Here is a 19844-nt window from a genome sequence, read left to right as displayed (position 1 = left end):
ATTACACTTCCCAGAGACCTTGGGGCTCGCAAGGTCTCCTGGGAAGTGTAGTTCTCACCAGGCTGTTTTCAGCTTCAAGCAAACAAGCCACTTTTCCAGCCTTCACTTTCAGGCTGAACTGAGGGACGGGGGGAGCTACGGGGGGGGGGGGCAGGGCAGGAGCGTGCACGTTGTGCAATACGCACCCCCTTCCCCTGGTAGCTCCACCTCTGCCCCTATCTAAACCTGTGCAGGTAAATTATTGTTTTCCTTAAAATATTCTTGGCTGTGTTCTAAAGGGATTACTTTCTTTGAAGGACTAAGCCCCCAGAAGCTTCTCTCTCTCTCTGTGCCACTGTTTAGGTAGATAGGGTCACTTCCTCCAGCCTCTCATTGTCATCACCCATTGAAGAAATAACCAGCCAGCCATTCTTAGTTATGGCCTAACGAAGAAATGATTAATTAACATCCACAGCACGAGGGAAGCATTCAGTATAAATTTGAGAGAGCATTCAAGGGCACATGAAAATTGGCATGAAAGTGCATGATAATTCATTACTTTTAATGACAACCCCCTGAACTGCAGATGTAAAATTGTAAGCTTTTTTCCTATTAAATGTCAGTCATGTAACCTGGAAAGTTAGGCTCAAGTTGAAAATCTAAATGTAGAAGAGCCATCCAAAAAACTAAATTGTGAACGTCATGAAATTTATTCACATCCCTGCTTTCCACAGATGTCCCTTGACCTGTACAGCAGAAGAGCTTATGATTGTGCTTTGATCTGCTTTTAATCAGCCAGCACTGGCAGTTCTGAGCAAATTATAATGCAAGGTGGATGTGTAAGGGGTGTGTCATTTTAGGTGTAGGAATGGGAAAGTTCATATGAAATCCTAACCTTGTGAAGTCAGAATATAGCCAGTAAGGTTTTCAAGAAATTAGTCTAGATCACTTATGGCCTTCTAAATAACAGAACTATTCATCTTTGCCATAAGACTCTTGTTTATTTTTATGAATAATTGATGTCTGACAGTTCTTGACATTTGGGAATGTCTACATACTGTCATGTATCTACGGTAATAAACAATCCCCCCAAATGTTGATGCAAATTCCTATTTCATTGGCCCTGAGTACTTTCCCAGAAAAGCATGGACCAACCGTATTGTCGAAGGCTTTCACAGCTGGATTCAACTGGTTCTGGTGGGTTTTCCGGGCTGTGTGGCCAAAATCCACCAGACCACGGCCACACAGCCTGGAAAACCCACCAGAACCACATGGACCAACTATTTGAGGCCCCTTAGGTAGCCATTACATGTTTACTGGATATCATGTGCTTTCATGTAAGTATTTAAAAGGTATAGTTCCTTGTGAAAGCATTTAGTCAATACTGACCCATAGGGTGAGGTCATGTCACAGTGTTTACCAGGCAGTCTATATTTATGGGGTGGTTTGCCATTGCCTTTCCTGGTCATCTGGGTACTCATTTTACTAATCTTGAAAGGATGGAAGGCTTAGTTAATGTTGAGCCAGCTACCTGAAACCAACTTCCATTGGGATTGAACTCAGGTCATGAGCAGAGCTTTGACTATTGTACTTCAGCTTACCACTCTGCGCCACAGGGTCTCTTTGCATAAGTATTTTTGAGTACTTATAACTTATTATAATTCAAAAGGGTATTAATAGGGCCAGGCGCCTGGTGAAAGGACAGTTAGTTATATATGATTATCTGCTTGACTGTATGTCTGTATGGAATGCTGTTGGAAACAGGAATTTTGCACTTTAAGTTGTCAGCTATACAGCAATCTGTATTGAAAGATCAAGATAGGTAGAGGGAAGAATTTCTTGTGATTGCTGGATAATATCATTTGTATGGAGGGTTATTATCTTTTCCTGTCCATGTTGTAAATCTAAAAAGTTGTCTTGGTGTTAATTTTGAGAAGCATTCAGTGAACACTTAAGAAATACATTATTGTTTAAATGGTCTCAAACTGTTTTAGTCAATGTAAGTATGCTCTTGATCCCTGTTCTGGCTCTTGTTTGAGTCCCAGATGAGAAGGCAGTGTTGGAAGGAGGTGGAGCACTGTGTCATCATGTTTTCATAGTTCGGATATGATTTTTAAATGCTGCAATGCTTTCAGCGAAGAATGATTTTCCTCTAAATACCGTCTGCCCCATGAAAAAGTGCACAAATCTTTATTATACTGGTTGGCTATTTGTAGGGGTGAGCCCGCGAACCCAGCAGAGGCTCAGAAAGAGCACAGGAATGCCTGCGCCATCTGTCCCCTTCTGGGTGCACACGCACACCCATCACGAGATCCCCCTGACTCACAGGTCACCAGACGCCTGAGTCATGGGTCACAAGACCCCCAGATGTGGAATTGACCCAGACAGAGACGTTTCTTCCTGCACGTACACTGCCCCCGCAGGCTATGAATTGCGCAACCTTCTCCCGCCTTCCCCAAACCGTAATAAAAGGTGCCAGGGACCACGGTACGGCAGATTAGCCAGATCCATGGATTGCGTTAGCCCGCCGCTGGCTTCTCTCCACCGGATGATATCGTTGCGTCTCGTCTCTTCATTGTGTCGCCGTACCGACTTCAGTATTAGTTAAAAGGGAAAGGTGAATGGATCTCTGAAAGTGGCAGATGCTGGTGGTGCCAGTAGAGGAGTATGTCAGATATGGAAGCAGTAGAATGAACTGAAAGGAAAAAAATGAACTGCTTGTTTACCTCAGAGCTGGTTTTAAGCTGAAGTCACTTTTACTGTTCCATGCTTTAATAATATAGCTGGAAAAGTGACGAAGAAGGCATGTGAGAGAATGGAAGAGAAACCAGTGGAGAACTTGCTTAGCTGAGTTAGCTTGTCCCTTGTTTCCCTTTGAGTTCCTTGCCTCAGTGAATCAGTTGTCTTTGGACTGGTTCCTATTGAACTTTTGAGTTTCCTCTTGCCTCACTTAGGTTTCAGAGTTTTACCTGAATAGTAGGTTATCAGGAAGGGCAGTAAGAGCACTGCTTGAATTACATTTTGTAAGAGCATTCTATTTTTGATGTTCGGCCAACGATGATTTTGTATCCTTGTGGTAGTGGGGGTTCAACCAGTTGACTCTGGCTCTTAGAATCCCAAGATTATGATACCTGTATTGGCATTTTATAGCACCATAGATGGTTATGAGGGAAAATATATAGAAGATTGGATGGTATTATAATAGGAGTATCTTCTTTACCTTCATTAAGGATATACTGGGAAACCTGTATGTGCTGGTGATGAGCAAATCTTATCTGATCTCTCCTAGTTATAAGTACTGTGGAGCTGCCTCTGGATGCTGATGTGCAGACTAGTAACCTGCTGATAACTTTCTTGAAGTACAGCTCCATTGTCATGCAGGACACCAAAGGTAAGCTGTTCTGTTGACACACTTTTAGTGTTTGAAATGCATTGAAGTGGGGTTGCTGGTTGGTCTGCGTACACAAATCTACCTGGACTCCCCACGGAGATGAAGGTTCTGCACATTGAGATAATGAACTGATTTCTCATTACCAGACGACAATTACTGGAGAGTAGAGAGCCCTGGTGCTGAAGGGAAGGAAACCAAATATAGAAAGAGAAAAATTGTAGTTCATAATAACCAGAGGAGTCTCAGCATGTCCTCCCTAGGAGGCAAAGCGAATCTAATTTTCAGCTACATGAGGGGAGGGAAGAAAGTTGAAAGGTTGATGGTATATAGTTAACTGCCGCTCAAAGACTGCTCAAGAGAGATAGTGCCCAGCACAGAACTCTGAGCCAAGAGTGGAATGCAGCACACTCTTCAGTACTCACTAGCTGTGCTTTATGTTCTCTGGCTAGTAAAGGTTGTGTGGTGCTGTACAAATACTCCCATGAAGGGGCAGGAAATGCAGCTGGGATATAGACATTTTGGCTTTCTTGATAGTTGTCCAGGTGGGGTTTTCTGGTGACGCTGCATCACATATGTGCAAATATGTATTTTTCCTTTGCCACTCTTGCTTGAGCCCCATTGGCCTATTCAGAATCATGGAGTTATTTTTTATAAACACATTTGTTCTGTGCCTTTCCTCTTGGCTCAGATGGCTTACGGGCAATAATTAACACATTTCAAATGAGGACCAGATAACATAACCCCCTCCTCCCCAAGGTGCGTGCTTCTCATCCCTATCAAAAGCCCTGGCAAACAAAAAAAAGTTAATGTGCTATGTCCAAAACAATATAAGATTCACAAACACACGTGGCACGTAGGCGCTGGCCCAAGCAATTTATATTACCTGTTAGTTTCTTGTAAAGTATGCCAAATTGTTGGCTATTAGACTTATCAAACTATTATATCTTCATAACACATATATATCTCCACTTTAAATCCAATTCATGCAACAATTTATTACAAGACAACCTTCTCTCAAGTCCATAATCATGTATTTATTAAACAATGTCCATAGTCTTGTAAATATTATTGCGTCAATGTCACCCGTTGTGACTGTAATACAAGTTCATGGCAATTAATGAAAATCCTGAATTGGTGGCTTGAATTATTTATAAATACTGTCTCAATTCAAGGGCAGTCAAATTTCTCATCATTTTCAGTTGTATATATTTCAATCCACTCCGTTGTACTTCCCAAACGCTTCGCGCTGATTATCGCGTTTTCGTCTGTCTTCTTCAAGGGAAGTGTTCATGCACTTGATAAGGAACCCTCAACAGGTGATGCTGTTCATAACAATCCTCATATCATCTTACTATTGCCATCAATGAAGGTTTCTACAACATAAACAATATACAGATGGAGGAAGTCATATTTCAAAGAATATTTACATTCATTACATTGCTCATTAACTTATAATATTATTGTATACATTTCTATATCCAGTCAATAAGCTCTATATGCAATAACTTCTCTCTCTCTCTCTCTCTCTCTCTCTCTCTCTCTCTCTCTCTCTCTCTCTCTCACTCACTCACTCACACACACACACACACACACACACACACACCCGTATCAATTTCTTATTTAAAACATGCTTGCATTTCTTTTTCAAAATATCTACATCCTTCTAGGCTTTTAACAGCTTACAGCCTAGTATCAGGACCACAAACAATAATAAATAGCCAAGCTCTCAAGACAATATTTAGTAGCTATATTATACATGCTATCACCATAGCCAATCAAATCCAGAATCTATTAATCTCACATATATATCTCTATTTCTTAGTTGTAACAAACTTGCAATTCTTTTTCAATATAACTGTATTCTTCCTGGCTTCCTTGGCATACTTTACAAGAAACTAACAGGTAATATAAATTGCTTGGGCCAGCGCCTATGTGCCACGCGTGTTTGTGAATCTTATAAACAAAAAAAAGGCCATGCAACATTTGCTCAAGATGTTCCGTGAGGAGCTTATCTCATCTCTTCAGGCAGTCCATTCCTCAGAGTGGAAGCTGCAGTGGAAATGCCAGGTGGGCTACCTAAGTGAAGGTGCTGCCAGTAAGTGGCAGCCTGAAGACTGTAGTTGGCACATGGGAACATATGTGTGCCCTAGACTGTGAAGGACCTTAAAGGTCATAATCAGCATCCTGAAATGAACTCAGAAGCAAACTGGCAGCAACTGTAGCGGTTTCAAAATTGGCAAGATACATTCCTGTTAGATAGCCCCTGTCAATAATTGTGCTGCTACATTCTGGACTAGCTGCAATTCTGGGATTGTCTTCCAGCATAGTCTAGTATAACAGTGCATTACAGTAATCCAGCCACGAGGTTGCAAGGGCATGAATCTGCATGCCCCAATCAACTGTGTCTAAGAAAGGAGAGTTGATGAAGTAGATGCAGCTGATAGAAGGTTCTCTTGGCTACTGTGGCAACTTGCTTTTCAAGCAGCAAAGCTGGTCTTATGAGTGCCTGCTCTGTTAAAAGACAGCTCCGCTCTGTCCATGACACGTGGATCTAGTTCTTCTAAAACATCAGCCTTTGTGATCAGCACTACATCTGTCTTACTTTGATTCACATCACTATGCAATTAAAAAGGAGCACATATAAAAATTGGAATATGCTGTATGAAGGTTTCACTTTGTGGGAAAACCCCCCATCTCTTTTAAAAAGAGCACCCAATTTATAAAACAGATTGGTTCACAGCAATACTTTTGTTTCCATGAACCTTCAGTGAATCATTCCCGGAGCAGGCTTGCCCAAAAGCCATTTTAGTTGTGGACATTGTAAATGTTGTAACTGAACTCAAAGTATGAAAAGGTTCATTAACCCCTTTGATAAAAAAGAATATGCTTTAAACAGCTATTCAACATATAATTCAGATATGGTTATTAATGCCCTCCGATGTTCTTGCAGCAAAGTATATGTAGGGAAAATGAAGACGAATAATTGAACGTGGCGACATACTTCACAGAATAATTGGTGCCTCTTTAGTACAACATTTTATTGAAAACAGAATATGGACCTACTGATTGCTTTTTGTGAGGTTTATATAAATCATATCATTGTAATGAAAAACGCTTGTTAAAAAGGAAGTTTAGGTGGATTTTAAGATTGTGGACTTCATCTCATGAGTTAAATTCTGATCTGGGACTCCTGACCTTTCATACCTAATCTCTACGTTAAAAAAATGCTTCATCATCCTCCATTTATTAATAGAATTTAATTGCTGTGGAAAGGTTCAACACAAAATGAACTCTCTGGTCAGTATTTGCTTTATATACTTATATCATGGTATTGTTTTATTTCATGTCCAGTTTGTCGACTGTTCATCTTATCCTGTATTCTGATTAATGGGACCTTTCTTGAGTTTAATTTTATCCTGTGTTTTTAATTAAATTAGTTTCAGTAGTCTGTAATAATCTTTATGGTGGGGTTTTGTACTACTTGTGTTTATTGTAAAATTATGTTTTTGTAGATCCTGCTGCTGAAGCTTGTACGGCAAATTGCATAGGCACTTTGCATGTCAATAAAGCTGTCACCTGGCATCTTTTTTCCTTTGTTAGTTTCCTGGTTCTCTAGCTATACGAGCTTAATTGATTATTAGCGTTATGAGTGCTTAGTGAGGTGGCACAAAACTTTTAAATAAATTTCCTTAGCCACCACACTCATACTGATGTTTCCTATTCACTAAAAGTTCCCAATCCCACTTTTCCTTTGCTAAAGATAAGGAGGAAGCAGGCTTCAGTTAGGGGCATGATTGCATAGAACTGGCTGGGTATGAGAACTCCCCCCTCCCCTGCCTTCTTCCCCATCTACTTCACAAGGCCAAAATTAGGATCTCTCTCAGGGGACCTGTGCCATTTCTGTAATGTGCGTAGGGCTTGCAAAGAAGAGTCAGTTCTGATCCTGAAATACAGAGAATTGGTCTATGGCCAATGAAGTGCTGTTGAATGTAGTACATCACTTTTAATGTACAGTTCAAGTGCTTAGCATAGAGCAGTAATGCTTACGACGTAATCCCCAAGGAAGAGAGATGACGGTGGCAGCACCTGAAAAATAAGCCTCAAGATCTTGCCATGAAACGATAACAAGGCTCCAAGGTATTAGAGTTCTCCAGGGCTGCTTCCTTGCCTGTGCCAGAAAAAGAGCATTTTAGTTTGTTTTTCAAATCATTTTCACTTGATACCCATTTTGTTACCTGTACTTAAATGTATTCAAGTAGTTATATATTACCATTCCTTATATATAACCACTGAGGTGTTCACTATTTGTAATGATTCTTTGTCCCCAGTGTTGGAGATTGAATTATCTGGTCCATATCAAGAGGTTCTTACTGGTGTTTAGCACTGTTTATTTGTATCCTGAGTCACTTAAAAATGCATCACAATGTACAAGGATTTTTCAGGGCTGGTGACAGTAGACTCAATAAAGCAGCTCCCAAAAGAGTAAACTCAAATCTTTCTTACTTCTGCTTTGACATACAAGGAAAATGAGGGTATAGTCCTAGTGTAGGAAGTTCATAAAACCATATTTTTCTGTGACTTTTCGAAGAAGAGCAGACTTATAATCTCCACTACAGCAGAAATCTTTTATATCCAAGGCATATTTGCACCCTAGCAGTCCATGTGAGTATCACTGTCAGCTATGTAGACAGACAGTGGACTTGCACAGACTGGAGCCCCAAAGTCTGAGGATTAGTAATACTTTGTGCTGCCGAAGAAGCCCTGTTCATTCTTTTAGTCTTATGAGCAGTCCCACATGGGACTGTGCATGTGCAGGACTGCCATGGAGAAGATTCACAAGCTTTTCTTCCAGCATTCCATTAGCAACAGTTTGCTCCCTCCCCCTTCGCTCAGAGCCCATAGGTGGGAAGGTTTCCTTCAAAAATGGTCACGAGGTTGGAGGGGGAGGGAGCAGTCTCCTCAGTTCCTTTTTCTCAGCCACATTTTGTAGTGATCCTGATCTTCAGCCTGTATTTTGGGGCATGCTGATCCTTCTTTGAAGATCTTGGCTCTTTTCAAGAAATGCTCCAAGTGTGGAGTGAAGATGCCAAAATATGACGGCCATTCAAACTGTCTTCTTTACCTAGGAGAGGAGCATATTTCGACCCTGTGCTATCCTCACTTCCAAGGGTCAACAAATGAGAGCTTCGAGGATGCACACAATTCTTTATGAGAGATCCTTGGCTGTGAACCCGGTGGTTCACCCAGGGGGTAAGTCTTCAAAAAAACCCTTGGTTGCTTCGTACCAGTGCCTCATCCTTGGTCATCCATCCAGTTGGAGGGGGTCCTATCCCTCTCTCCACCAAGGAAGTGGTCCAAACCTGTAGAGAGGATTCAGTCTCCTTGAGGAAACTCCACGAGGTCTCCTACCTCCTTTGAGGAGGGCCCCTTTCTCTTCCTGTGGGTCGGTGGTGGGGGAGTTTGGCAGTTGGGGGACTTTGACTAAGGGCTGGGCGTGTAGAGGGGTGGGGGAGAAGGGGGCAGGGTCTCCAAAATGTGCCTTCCACATTATCCAGGCAAATGACACATGGGTTGTCTACCCCCCTGCCACCCCTAGTTCTGCCAGTGCCTCTCTGGAGGACCAATTTGGCCTGTCTGCTAAACCATCGCCATTGGATGATCTGACTTTGTACTCAGAACAAATGAATGGTCAATAATGCTGAACTTAACTCTAGTCACTCCTTTGGATGGGTCCACTGACTCATAGTTGACAACCTTTATTTGCTTTTCAGGACCACACAATGGCCTTGCTGTGTCAGTCCAGACCCTATCCAAATGGATCACGAAGGCGATTCATATGGCATACTTTGTGGCCAAGGTGGACTGTCCTCTAATATTACGTATTCACTCTACCCTATCACAATCTTCTGTTGCTGCTTTTGCTGCACAAATGGTTATCACTATAATCTGCCAAGCAGTGATGTGGTCCAGTCTGTCGACATTCATCTGGCATTACGCCATTGATGTCAACTCCAGAGGTTGGGAAAAGCAGAGTTACACAGCCTGTTTAAGTAACTTGGTTGTAAACAAGTTAAGTTGCGATGGCTTATTAGTGTTTACTGTTTCATACCTGGGTCTCCAGTTCTGAACCGTCATAAGGTTTTTACCTGTTAAAAGTCTTTGATTTTTTTATTGGGAGAGTGGCTTTATTGTCAGTCTCATACTGCCTCCAAGGTGATAAGCTTGCTACTCTCCTGTGTGGGACTGCACATAAGACGACGAAGATGAAAAATGACGTTGCACTTACCTGTAACTCTTATTCATTGAGTGGTCTTCTATGCAGGCTCACACCCCTTCCCTCCTTCCTCACTATGGACGGTTCCTTCATCACTCTCCTCTTTCCTGTAAGGGGTCACTGACTTCTCAAGTGTACTGGTTGTCATGAGCCAGTCTTTGGGAGATGAGGAATCTGACGTGGAGCCAGAAGGCACTATGGCCCAGGAGCTTCAGGCAACAGAGCCCTGTCCTCCCAGCCCTGTCCTGCCAACCAGAGCAAAGCCAACTCCAAGCCCTTTCCTGCCAGCCCAGGCAGAGCCAGCAACAGAGCCTGATGCAGTGCAGCTGGGAGAGCCATCAGTTGTTTCAGAGGAGCTGAATAACAAGCCAGCTGCATAGAGAAGGCAAAGAAAAAGGCAGCAGCTAAGTGCTAAAAGGAAGAGTGCTTGCATTGCTGCTAGGTATGGCAGAAGGCTCTGCAAAATGCTGACATCTTCTTCTGAGGAGGACTGAGTTTTTGCAGGATCCTAGCCTCCTTAGCCAGAATCTCCTATATAAACCCTGTCCTGGGCTTGGCTCTGCCTGGGTGTAATGAGTGTGTTTCACTGGAAAGTTCCATTTACCATGTTTCCTGCTCCATGTCTTGCACCTCCGTGCCTTGCCTACCTGCCTGCCTTCTTGAACTCCTGGACTTGTTTGACTCTGGACTGTCTGACTACGCATTTCCTTGCTGCCTGCCTTGACCTTGGACTGTCTGACCACGCCTTTGCCTGCTACCCGCCTTGACCTCGGTTTGGGTGAGGTGCCATAGTTGAAGCCTGCCTGCAGCACACTGGTCTGCAGTGGCGATTGGGCACAGAGGGGCTGCTCCCTCCCCCTCTGACCTCATGACTGTTTTGAAAGGAAACCTTCCGGCCTATGGCTCTGAAGGAAGGGGGAGGGAGCACTCTGTTGCTAATGGAATGCTGAAAGAAAAGCTTGTGAATCTTCTTTACGGCAGGCCTTAGCATGCATGGTCCCAGACCACTCAATGAACAACAGTTACAGGTAAGTATAACATTGTTTTTCTCTTAGTGATGGTCACCTGTCCTTTTTCCATATCTGATAAATCATGTCACTTATTAGAGTATAAGATAAACATACTTGAAAGGTTCTTGTTACTTGTTATCAGTGATTGCTTAGCAGTATAGCCTAGGTCTTTAAGAGTTTATTACACTGTCAGACAAGGTCTACGATTGACTGTCATTTGCAAATTAATCTAAGAGCATCAGTAGATGGGTAATTGGCCTTTTCCTACAAACAATAGGTCAAAAAACAGCAGACAATGTAATGCCGGAGATGCAAAAAGATAAGAGACTGGACAGTATAAAAGCAACGTTGGGCTTGATAGGAAAAGCCTTTGTTATAGACATCTGGGATTCCACGATTTCTCTGTGAGTGATAACTTTGAGCTGTAGATAAATGCTGCTGGTGCCTCACCTCTTGCTCTTTTTCAGCCCATGAGGCTCTGTGCTCCCTGATCTGCATACTGACCCTTTGGCACCTCAAGGTTTAGTGGCTCATGTGGGACCTGTTGTTGTTCATTTGCAGATGAACACCGGCTCCACAGTGGCAAGCTCTGTCTGATTATCCTGACCTGCATAGCCGAGGTAAGCTCTCTTGTTTGTTCCCCAATCTTATTAGACATGCATCAGTCCCTAGCCCTGTGACCTGGCAATAAGTTTGCATTTTTTCTCCCTTCTTTCTTTTGGGTTGAATTTACAATCACTGCAGATATAACCTGCTACGGTTCTGTGAACCGAACGAATCTAATCTTGATTGCTACTCCTAGAGCAAGAAAAGATAAACTTTGTTCATATTCAACCCAGGCAAGCAAGTTGGAAAGAGGATAGCTTAGACCAGGGGTGTCCAGCTCTGGCGCTTCAGTTGTTCATGGACTACAATTCCCATCAGCCCCTGCTGGCAGGGGCTGATGGGAATTGTAGTCCATTAATTTCTGACACGCCAGAGCTGGACACACCTGGCTTAGACACAAATGATTGGTACTGGAAATCTTTTGACTTTGGTGTGCCTTAGAGCATTCCAATTTCCAGGAGAATTTCTCATTTTGTGAATGAAAATTGAAGTGAAAATTTAAACCCAAGGTTTAATAGGCAGGTTTTGGTTTTGCTTGCTGTAGCATTAAAGCATTGTCCTTTTACCTGTGTCAGCTCGCTCTCAGTGCTGTGCAGTGATTTATTTTTCAAAGGATATCAAGATTTGTGATGTGACTGTTTTATTTCATAAAAACGTCGGCAATTAGCTCCTTCAATTGTCATCCGAGTGGCATTTAGATAATAGGGGACAAAAATTATTGCCTGTGTTGGCACAGGGCATGTTTGACCGCAGAATTAAAGGGAGTATTTATTGCCATATTTGGCTGTGCCTTATACAGAATGTGACTTGATTTAGAGTTGTTCTTAGAATAGTTCTGCCTGAGGGCTGAGGCTGCTGAGCCATCTTCCAAGCTGTAATAATTTTCTCTGGTGATACGTCCATCAAAATGTCACCATAAAGTTTTCTTCTTACTAGAGGAAAGAGGAGACACTTTTTGCTGAATTCTGCAAAGCACATGATAATGTCCTGATCCTTTGAGTTAGGATGAGCAGGTGTGAAGTTAACAGAATTCATAAGTTTTAATACCACTGTTTTGATCTGTGGAGAATTTGTTCATTTATAGGGGGAGTGGAGAGAAATATTACCCAAATCAGTACACATTTAGGCTCGCATTTCTCTTTTTGTGTAGAGTCAGATACATGTCCTGTGTGGACAGCACACTGAAGGTGTTTGTAATCAACACAGCACAGAAAATCAAAATGAACTGGCTGAGCAGTGGTTTGATTGTATATACTCAGTTTGACAATGGCTGGGGCAGGGCTAGACACTCTGCCTAAGAGCTTGATTTCATTAAGTTGGGGAGTAAAGAGGCTACAGTGGAATCATGAGCTTTTAATTATTGTTTCCTCATTCTGGGTCATTAGTAGGGAGAGGGAAGGTTCAGAATCTGGGCAAAGGGTCTTGAACTCTGTGGGGAGTTTAAGCTAGTTTGAGACTGCCCTGAAAGATGCTGCTGTTCTCAGGACCTGCTTTTATATTAAGCTGGATATTTTATCCAGAAAGCCAGAAGTTCTTTAGTGTACACAAAAGGTGTGTGTGTGGGGGGGGGTCTTCTTGAAAGTCTTTTTCAGGTTATTCACCTGTAGTTGTCTCTTTGAATTTTGCTTTTCACTTCAGTTTAGCATTAAAATACATGGTGATGCTTCTTTCTTTAATAGGACCAGTACGCTAATGCTTTTTTGCATGATGACAACATGAATTTCCGAGTAAACCTCCATAGAATGGTGAGTCTTCCTCATTATGAGATGTACTTCATCAGGGTTTCAAAGAGAATCATTAGCTGCTCACGTCTTTTGTTTCATTCCAGGAAAGTAGTTTTGGCATCAGATATGCATGAGTGAGACAAGGAGTCAAACAGTAGATGCAAGGTCTGGATGTGTGTGGGTTTTTTTTTAAAAAAAGGATAAAATATGTCTTACTTTATCTGGTAGTGAAACAGTAGAGTTTCACTTTAAACTGGAAACAGACAGCACCCAGAGAGAGGGAACAGGAAATCTTGACAAATGCTGCGGCATGAAGAATGAAAGGATAACTCCACACTTCTTTCCCAGTGTAAATTGTCCCCCAGAGTTGCTCTATGACCCTTGGGAGGAATATATTGTGGTTCTGTATTGCCTCCTGCAGGGCAAATGGTAGCTGCATAAGACAATGTAAATAATAAGAATACTGGGGGAGGGAGGGGGGTGAACTGCTCTCTTAACCACAGTTACTTTTAGCATTGAAAGAACCTACGAGACACATACTTATGGATCACATCTTGTTTATTAGCACTGAAAGCTCGATGTGAATTGAAATACTCTTTTATATAATGAGAATCAGTGCGGTGCAATGTTGGACTAGGTTAGAAGACAGCCAGGTTCAGATCCCTTCTGTACCATGGAAGTTTGCTGGGTGACCTTGGGCCTCTTACATACACTCAGACTACCTCACAGGGTTGTTGTAAGGAAAAATGGAGAGGAAAATAATGGAAGTTCCTTTGAGACCTTGTTGCAGAGAACAGTGGGGTATGTGTGAAGTGCATAAACATATTAAACTTGGAAAGTTTTTAGAGTACTTAAAGCTGTAGTTGTAATTCTCAGTCATTCAAACTTAATAAATTAATCCTGAAAAGGCTCAGACTGATATATGGTTGTAGACATGCCGCAAAAATAATCACAGCCCCTCCCCACATTTAACCTGAACAGATCTGTGTAAATAAAATGTATTAACCCTTGTCAATGTTTTTTGTTTTCTGGGAATCCAAACAAACTTCTGGAATGCTGCTTTAGTAATTGATTACGCTGGAGAATATACAGTACTGAAACCTGGAATGAGAAAATGATTTTAACAATGCAGTGACCCAGGCTGTTAGTCTGACTGGTTGTCTTTAAGTTGGTTAATTGAGGGATTTACGTGAGGGATTGTCTGTTCCCACTGTTAGCAAGCTTTTGTTCATTGATGAAACTGTATGTTGAGGTTCTCAAGCGATTATAAAAATGAGTAAAATGTGCATTCCCAGAGCTGCTAACTTAATACCTACCAGCAAACTGCATTGTAAAACTGTGAAGAGATTATTGATACATATAATCTCATGTAGTTTGGTATATAGACTTTGTGAGGCTTTTTATATATTTTGCTTTTGATGTTAAATGTTGAGGCTTTCCAAGGAATTTAGTGGTTGATTAAAGTTTCTTGAAATTGACAAAATTACTGACTACCCATTAGCCATATATTGGTTACAAAAAAAAGTAAGGATTTTCAGAATTTGTATCAGTGGATTTTATATTGCATTGGTTTAAGTCCATTTGCTATACCGGTAGTAAAGTTGTTAATCTAGAAATCTATCATACAAAATGTATGGCAATTTTATACATAAGGTTCATAAACAATGTATACTTTTCCAGTGTCTCATTTTCTTTACCAGGTGGTAAAAGAGTAATGCTTTTCTTTAAGGCCAGGTATAGCTAAAGAGATGGCTGATAGGTTCACATCTATAAGTAAAAGTCAGCCTACCCTCCATATTGCACCTTGGCCTTCATTTTTTCCCTTTAGGATGGGGTTGTGATTGTGTGATAGAACACATGCCTAGCATACAAATGGTCCCAGGCTCAATCTTTGCATCGTGAGGTAAAATAACTTGGTTAACAGGTGCTTGCTGTACCTGAAACCCCTCATACCCTAATATTTCTCTTGGTAAAACTGCCAGGGAGGTGTGCATCAATCCAATAGGCACTTCAGACAGGAAAATAGAATTTCATTCTACCTTTTCTAATTCAACTATGCATGGATGTTAACGTGTAAATCTAGGTATAAGATTTAATATTTCTAGAAGTCTGCATTTTCTAAAAGTGATAGGAAATGATAAGCTGATTTTGCTGGGATGCCATACAATCCTTATAACTTTAAAGTGGGGCATAAGAGTGTTTGTATATATGTAGCTGAAGGTGGCTACAGGAAAGAAAATCACAAGAATTTGGGCCTTCATAATCTACTGCCAATTGTTAGGTATTTGATCAGTCAGATTTTGAAAGCAAATACTATTGGCAGATGATAAAGAGTACATAGCAAAGACCATGGGGCACCCCTTGCTGTTTCCTGGGATGTGTTTGCCTGCTGCCTTCTTATGGAATTATTAAGGACAGTTGTAATTTTTATATAGCTAGGACATCAGCCCGATCACCAAAATAACTGTTACATCATAGCTTTTGGAGGGCATACCGGTTGGTGATGGAAGTTATTTCTCTATAGAATTTCCTTTCCCCCCGACTGATGGATAAAAATGGAGAAGGGATAATATCTGTACAAACCCCAACCAGTGGGCATTCCCTTTATTTAAAGACAAATCTGTGGTAATGTCATCCTTTTTTTTTGCTTAAAAAAGAACTGCAGTACTGCATCTAACATTATTTCATCTCTGTGTTTTGAAGCCTATGAGACACAGAAAGAAAGCCGCTGATAAGAACCTTCCCTGTCGGCCTCTGGTGTGTGCGGTGCTAGGTAGGTCTCCTTGCCAGGTTTGGACAATAGCATGTCCGGTGAGGGAAGAGTTAAGTAATTGGCATAAGGGACTTCTTGTCCATTAGTTGTTAATTCTGAAATGTGTTTTTTTCCCAGTACAGCCCATACATCTGCCTTCTCTGTAGTGGCCTGTACATCTTGCGTTGCTCAAACTACATAAAATAGATTTTTTTAGGATGATATTTTTATAAAGGAAATAGGGCTATGTCATAAAAGATTGGCTCAGGAATACACACTATGTTTCTACTGGTGTAATGCAGTGTTCTGCGTTGTTTAGCAGTCATGTTTAATAGTTTTGTTTCGAAGACAGTCAGTTTCAAAAATTTTCAGCTCGTAGTCATGTTACATTACTGATTAGATGTGTCATTCTACTGATTGCATTGATTTACATTGTGTAACGTCCCTTGAGACTCACTGAAAACAGTAAATTATAAATCACGTAAATAAATAATGCCTCTTGCTCCTTCCCTCCCAGTTTGCTTTCTTCTGATAATATGAAACTCAGACTGAAGCTGGTTGCAGTGTAATGAAAGATATTCTAAATATTTTCAGAGACCATGATGCATTTTGAAATGTTGGGGAAAGAAGGTGAAGCAAACCGTTGAGGTTATGCAAATAATTGGCTGGATGAGGCAGTAGAGATGGAATTAAAGCACCATTAGAGTCCCTTTTCAGTGTCCAGTTCTTTCATCTTTGATGGAAAATGCAGGTGCGGGTTGCCAAAAATGTCTCTCATCCAGCCTGGAATGCATAGACTTGGAAAGACTGTTCTGAAACTGTGCAATTTAGCCAATTATTAATCTCTATTAGTTGAGCAGTAGATGAACAGTTTCAGCAGTTGATAAGATTCTGTTGGATTTATGGCACTTCGGAACATACTCTGTAGGTACAAGGATATCCTGCTCCATTGCCTTTCCTGGTTTAAAATATTGGCCCTCATTATGACAGTTTTTCTCCATTAGTTTTCCATTTCTGGAAAGGAAATAAGAGTGCAGTTTTGGGCATCAAAAGTAAAGTTTGACATGTATAACAATGAGGAAAGCAGGCAAGATGGAATATAAATAGCATTTTCAGAAATACTTCTCATGCATGTGTTTCCCACCGTATCTCCCTGGGATCTTTGAAAAAAGATGGAATGCATCTGCTGAATCTTTTGGCTCATTCTGGTTACGGGTTAGCTAGGGACCACCGCTGATGTAATATTTTTCATTTCTTAAACACCTGTAAAGAATTGGCACAATCTGTGAAGAATGTTCATATCTGTGGATGTGAACTTTCTCCACCCTGCTCCTTCTCCCTTGCTTGCCTATTTTACCCACTACTCTCAATCATGGTATATCTTTTGTGGTTGCATTAACAGTACGGGTTAAGTAGAGTGAGTTCATAACCGATGACTTTAAAACTAGGGTATGAAGCTTGGTGCAAATCCTAGGCCATTTATAATCCTGTGATGATTTCTTTTAGACCTGATGGTGGAGTTCATCATAACACACATGATGAAAGAATTTCCTATGGATCTTTATGTGTAAGTAATGCTGGCTGGGGTCCGGAACCATTCTGAAGTTTTATGAATAGTTTCTGTCAGCTTCTTTTTTATTACCAGGGTAGAGAATCAGTCCAACTAATTCAAATCTTCCCCATAACTGTCTCATGCTTTTGTTTAATGTGCCAAGAAATTGAAAATGAAATAAATTCATTTATAAATAGTCTTTCTTAAAATGTCCCTCATTGGCTTAAGATGCAGCCTTAAGCTTGAAAATATTTCAAAATGCTAAGCAAGTATAAAATATAAAACAGCATGAAGAGAAGAATATAAAAGCAAATGAAAGTCTGAAATATTCCCCTGGGGAGAGAGTAAAATAAAATTATAATTGACTTTCAAAAAATGGAAAAAAATTTGAAGAACACACAAAAACCTACTATCAGTTCTCATAAAGATCTACTATTTGTCATTTTGGTTATACCAAATGCAGATCTCAGAGTGTTGTTTACTATACATTTATGATACCGTAGATATAGCCTGAAACAAGATATTTCCTGAAAGATCATACCTTCTATGCTTGAAATAAAAATCTCTGTAGAAACAAATGAGTAGAATTTGGACAGGAGCGACTGACACTTGATGTTCTAAATGCAGGCATTCAGAAACAAGTGCTTGGCTCACCAGTGCAAGATTGAAACACCTTTAATGCTCTTATCCTGTTAGAGGAAGGGTGGTAGTACTTTAGGAGTGAAAGTAAAGGGCGACCTTCTCCGTGTTCTATGGCCCATTGGTTGCCCTGCTCAATAGTAGTAACGTATTGCCACTTAGGTAATAAAATAGCTGGATTGTCACACAGTACTCTAATCTGGTAGAATATTTTTACTTTATGTGTATCCTGTAGAGGAATTTTTTTTGCCTCTGCGCCGTTGTGTGGCTGTTGGAAATTCTGCCTACTTTGGTCAGATCTTTTAAAAATCTGGGACATAGCTTGCTATCCTTTCCAGGGGCTCTCACTAATCCCGTGTCAATTACTTCGACAAATCAGCTAAAGCCTTTGCAATTTTTGTAGAAGGTTGTAAGACCTGTATATAAAATATAACAGTTCTGATGAAGGCTATTTTTCTAGCATATGAATGGTCCAGAGTCCAAACCAGAAACAAGAAATCTCCCACAATGTGTTCCACTTTACTTTCTTTTCTTCAGTTTATCTGTTTTAAATATAATGGAGCTATAAATTTCAGTCTATCCATCTGAATTGCCAGCTAATTGTACATGTCTTGTTGCATTTCACTTAGAGCAAGCTTCTGGCTCCTTTCTCTGCTTCATTCTCTCCAGTAACATTTAAGTGCTTTCTTGCATACTAATAAGGCCTCTAATATGTGTGATGTGTCTTTCAGTTTCATATTGAACCTGTTAGTTAAATATGCAGTAATTCTAAGGGCAGTGTGTGTGTTAGCAATAGTCTGCATGGAGCCTCCTGGTATATTTTTTTTATTCAGCTAACTTTTGAATGTGTCTTCTCACCTGTAGTCATTTGTCTCAAGTCCATGTTGCTGATTATATTCAACTTTCCTCTGATTCTTCTCCAGGCGCTGTATTCAGATAGTGCACAAGCTGCTATGCTACCAGAAGAAATGTAGGGTGAGACTTCATTATACCTGGAGAGAGCTTTGGTCAGGTAAGTTTTGCTCCCTCTTCCAAGGCCAGTTGTTCTTTCTTATCTTTTCACAAGGATGGTGCTACTAGTGTTAGAATGAGCTGTTATTAAAATAATTTAAGTTCATCGTACATCGTACATCAACACCCTCCGTTTTCCTATGTGGATGATTTTTTCTGTAGGTAGAATTAGAGGTTAGTAGCAAGAGCGGGCAATGAGAGCTTCTTACATTTATGAGTGTTTTTTCTTGTTGGACCTCCTCCATACAAGAAAAGAACCTAAATCACTCGTGTTGTGACATTGTTGTATTGAGTCTTTTGTTGACTCTACACGACATTGTTAGTGCCGAGTGTAAAGAAATAGAGGGAAGCACAATGGATGCTAAAAGAAGGGAAGGTTGATAAAACGCAGGACTGCCCTTTTCAGCGGTTGTCCTGTGTCAGGCATCATGTGCAGTTCTGCCTTGGATGATTTAAGACGAGACTGTGTCCAGCACTTAGCAGTCAGGTGGTGAGCTTATTTTTTGCTCCTGGAGGATGAAATAGATTCAGCTGGCAGATTATCTGGGTTCTGATTTCTGTGCCACGTTCTGTGCCTGAAACAGGAAGAGTAATTTGAGTACTGCTAAGACACCACCACCCCCCCTACAAAACCTTCTGTGGTCGAACAAAGGAAGTTTATAGAAAGGGCTTAAGATCCTGTTCTATTTCTTGAGCATGTCATTGATAGCTTAGTTTGCTGTGGGGAAAAAAGGTGCTGAATAGTCCCTACAAGTATTCTGTTGGCTAGCAATCTCCCTTATGTAGCTAGGTGCAGTTAGGATGTAGGTGAAAGTGCTGCTGCTACTGACTGACTGCATTGGGTATTTCATTTTACCTTTTGTGACCGGTGATGTGGTCCAGTTTTCTGAATGTATCTGTACAGAA

General features: G+C 40.9%; 1 protein-coding gene across 1 annotated transcript in view; it reads left to right on the top strand.

Moving 5' to 3' along the window:
• Positions 1 to 19844, top strand: part of ARMH3 (armadillo like helical domain containing 3) — a 153463-nt gene that overhangs the window by 36794 nt on the left and 96825 nt on the right. The window contains exons 15-20 of the mRNA XM_048506896.1: positions 3269 to 3370; positions 11216 to 11274; positions 12940 to 13005; positions 15688 to 15757; positions 17243 to 17303; positions 18851 to 18939. Of these exons, the coding sequence (XP_048362853.1) occupies positions 3269 to 3370; positions 11216 to 11274; positions 12940 to 13005; positions 15688 to 15757; positions 17243 to 17303; positions 18851 to 18939 (447 nt within the window). The remainder of the gene's footprint in view (positions 1 to 3268; positions 3371 to 11215; positions 11275 to 12939; positions 13006 to 15687; positions 15758 to 17242; positions 17304 to 18850; positions 18940 to 19844) is intronic.

This window comes from Sphaerodactylus townsendi, linkage group LG08 (assembly GCF_021028975.2).
Source record: "Sphaerodactylus townsendi isolate TG3544 linkage group LG08, MPM_Stown_v2.3, whole genome shotgun sequence".
NCBI classification, from domain to species: Eukaryota; Metazoa; Chordata; class Lepidosauria; order Squamata; family Sphaerodactylidae; genus Sphaerodactylus; species Sphaerodactylus townsendi.
The sequence above is the reverse complement of the archived record's forward strand: the minus strand, read 5'-3'. Positions and strand labels throughout refer to the sequence as shown.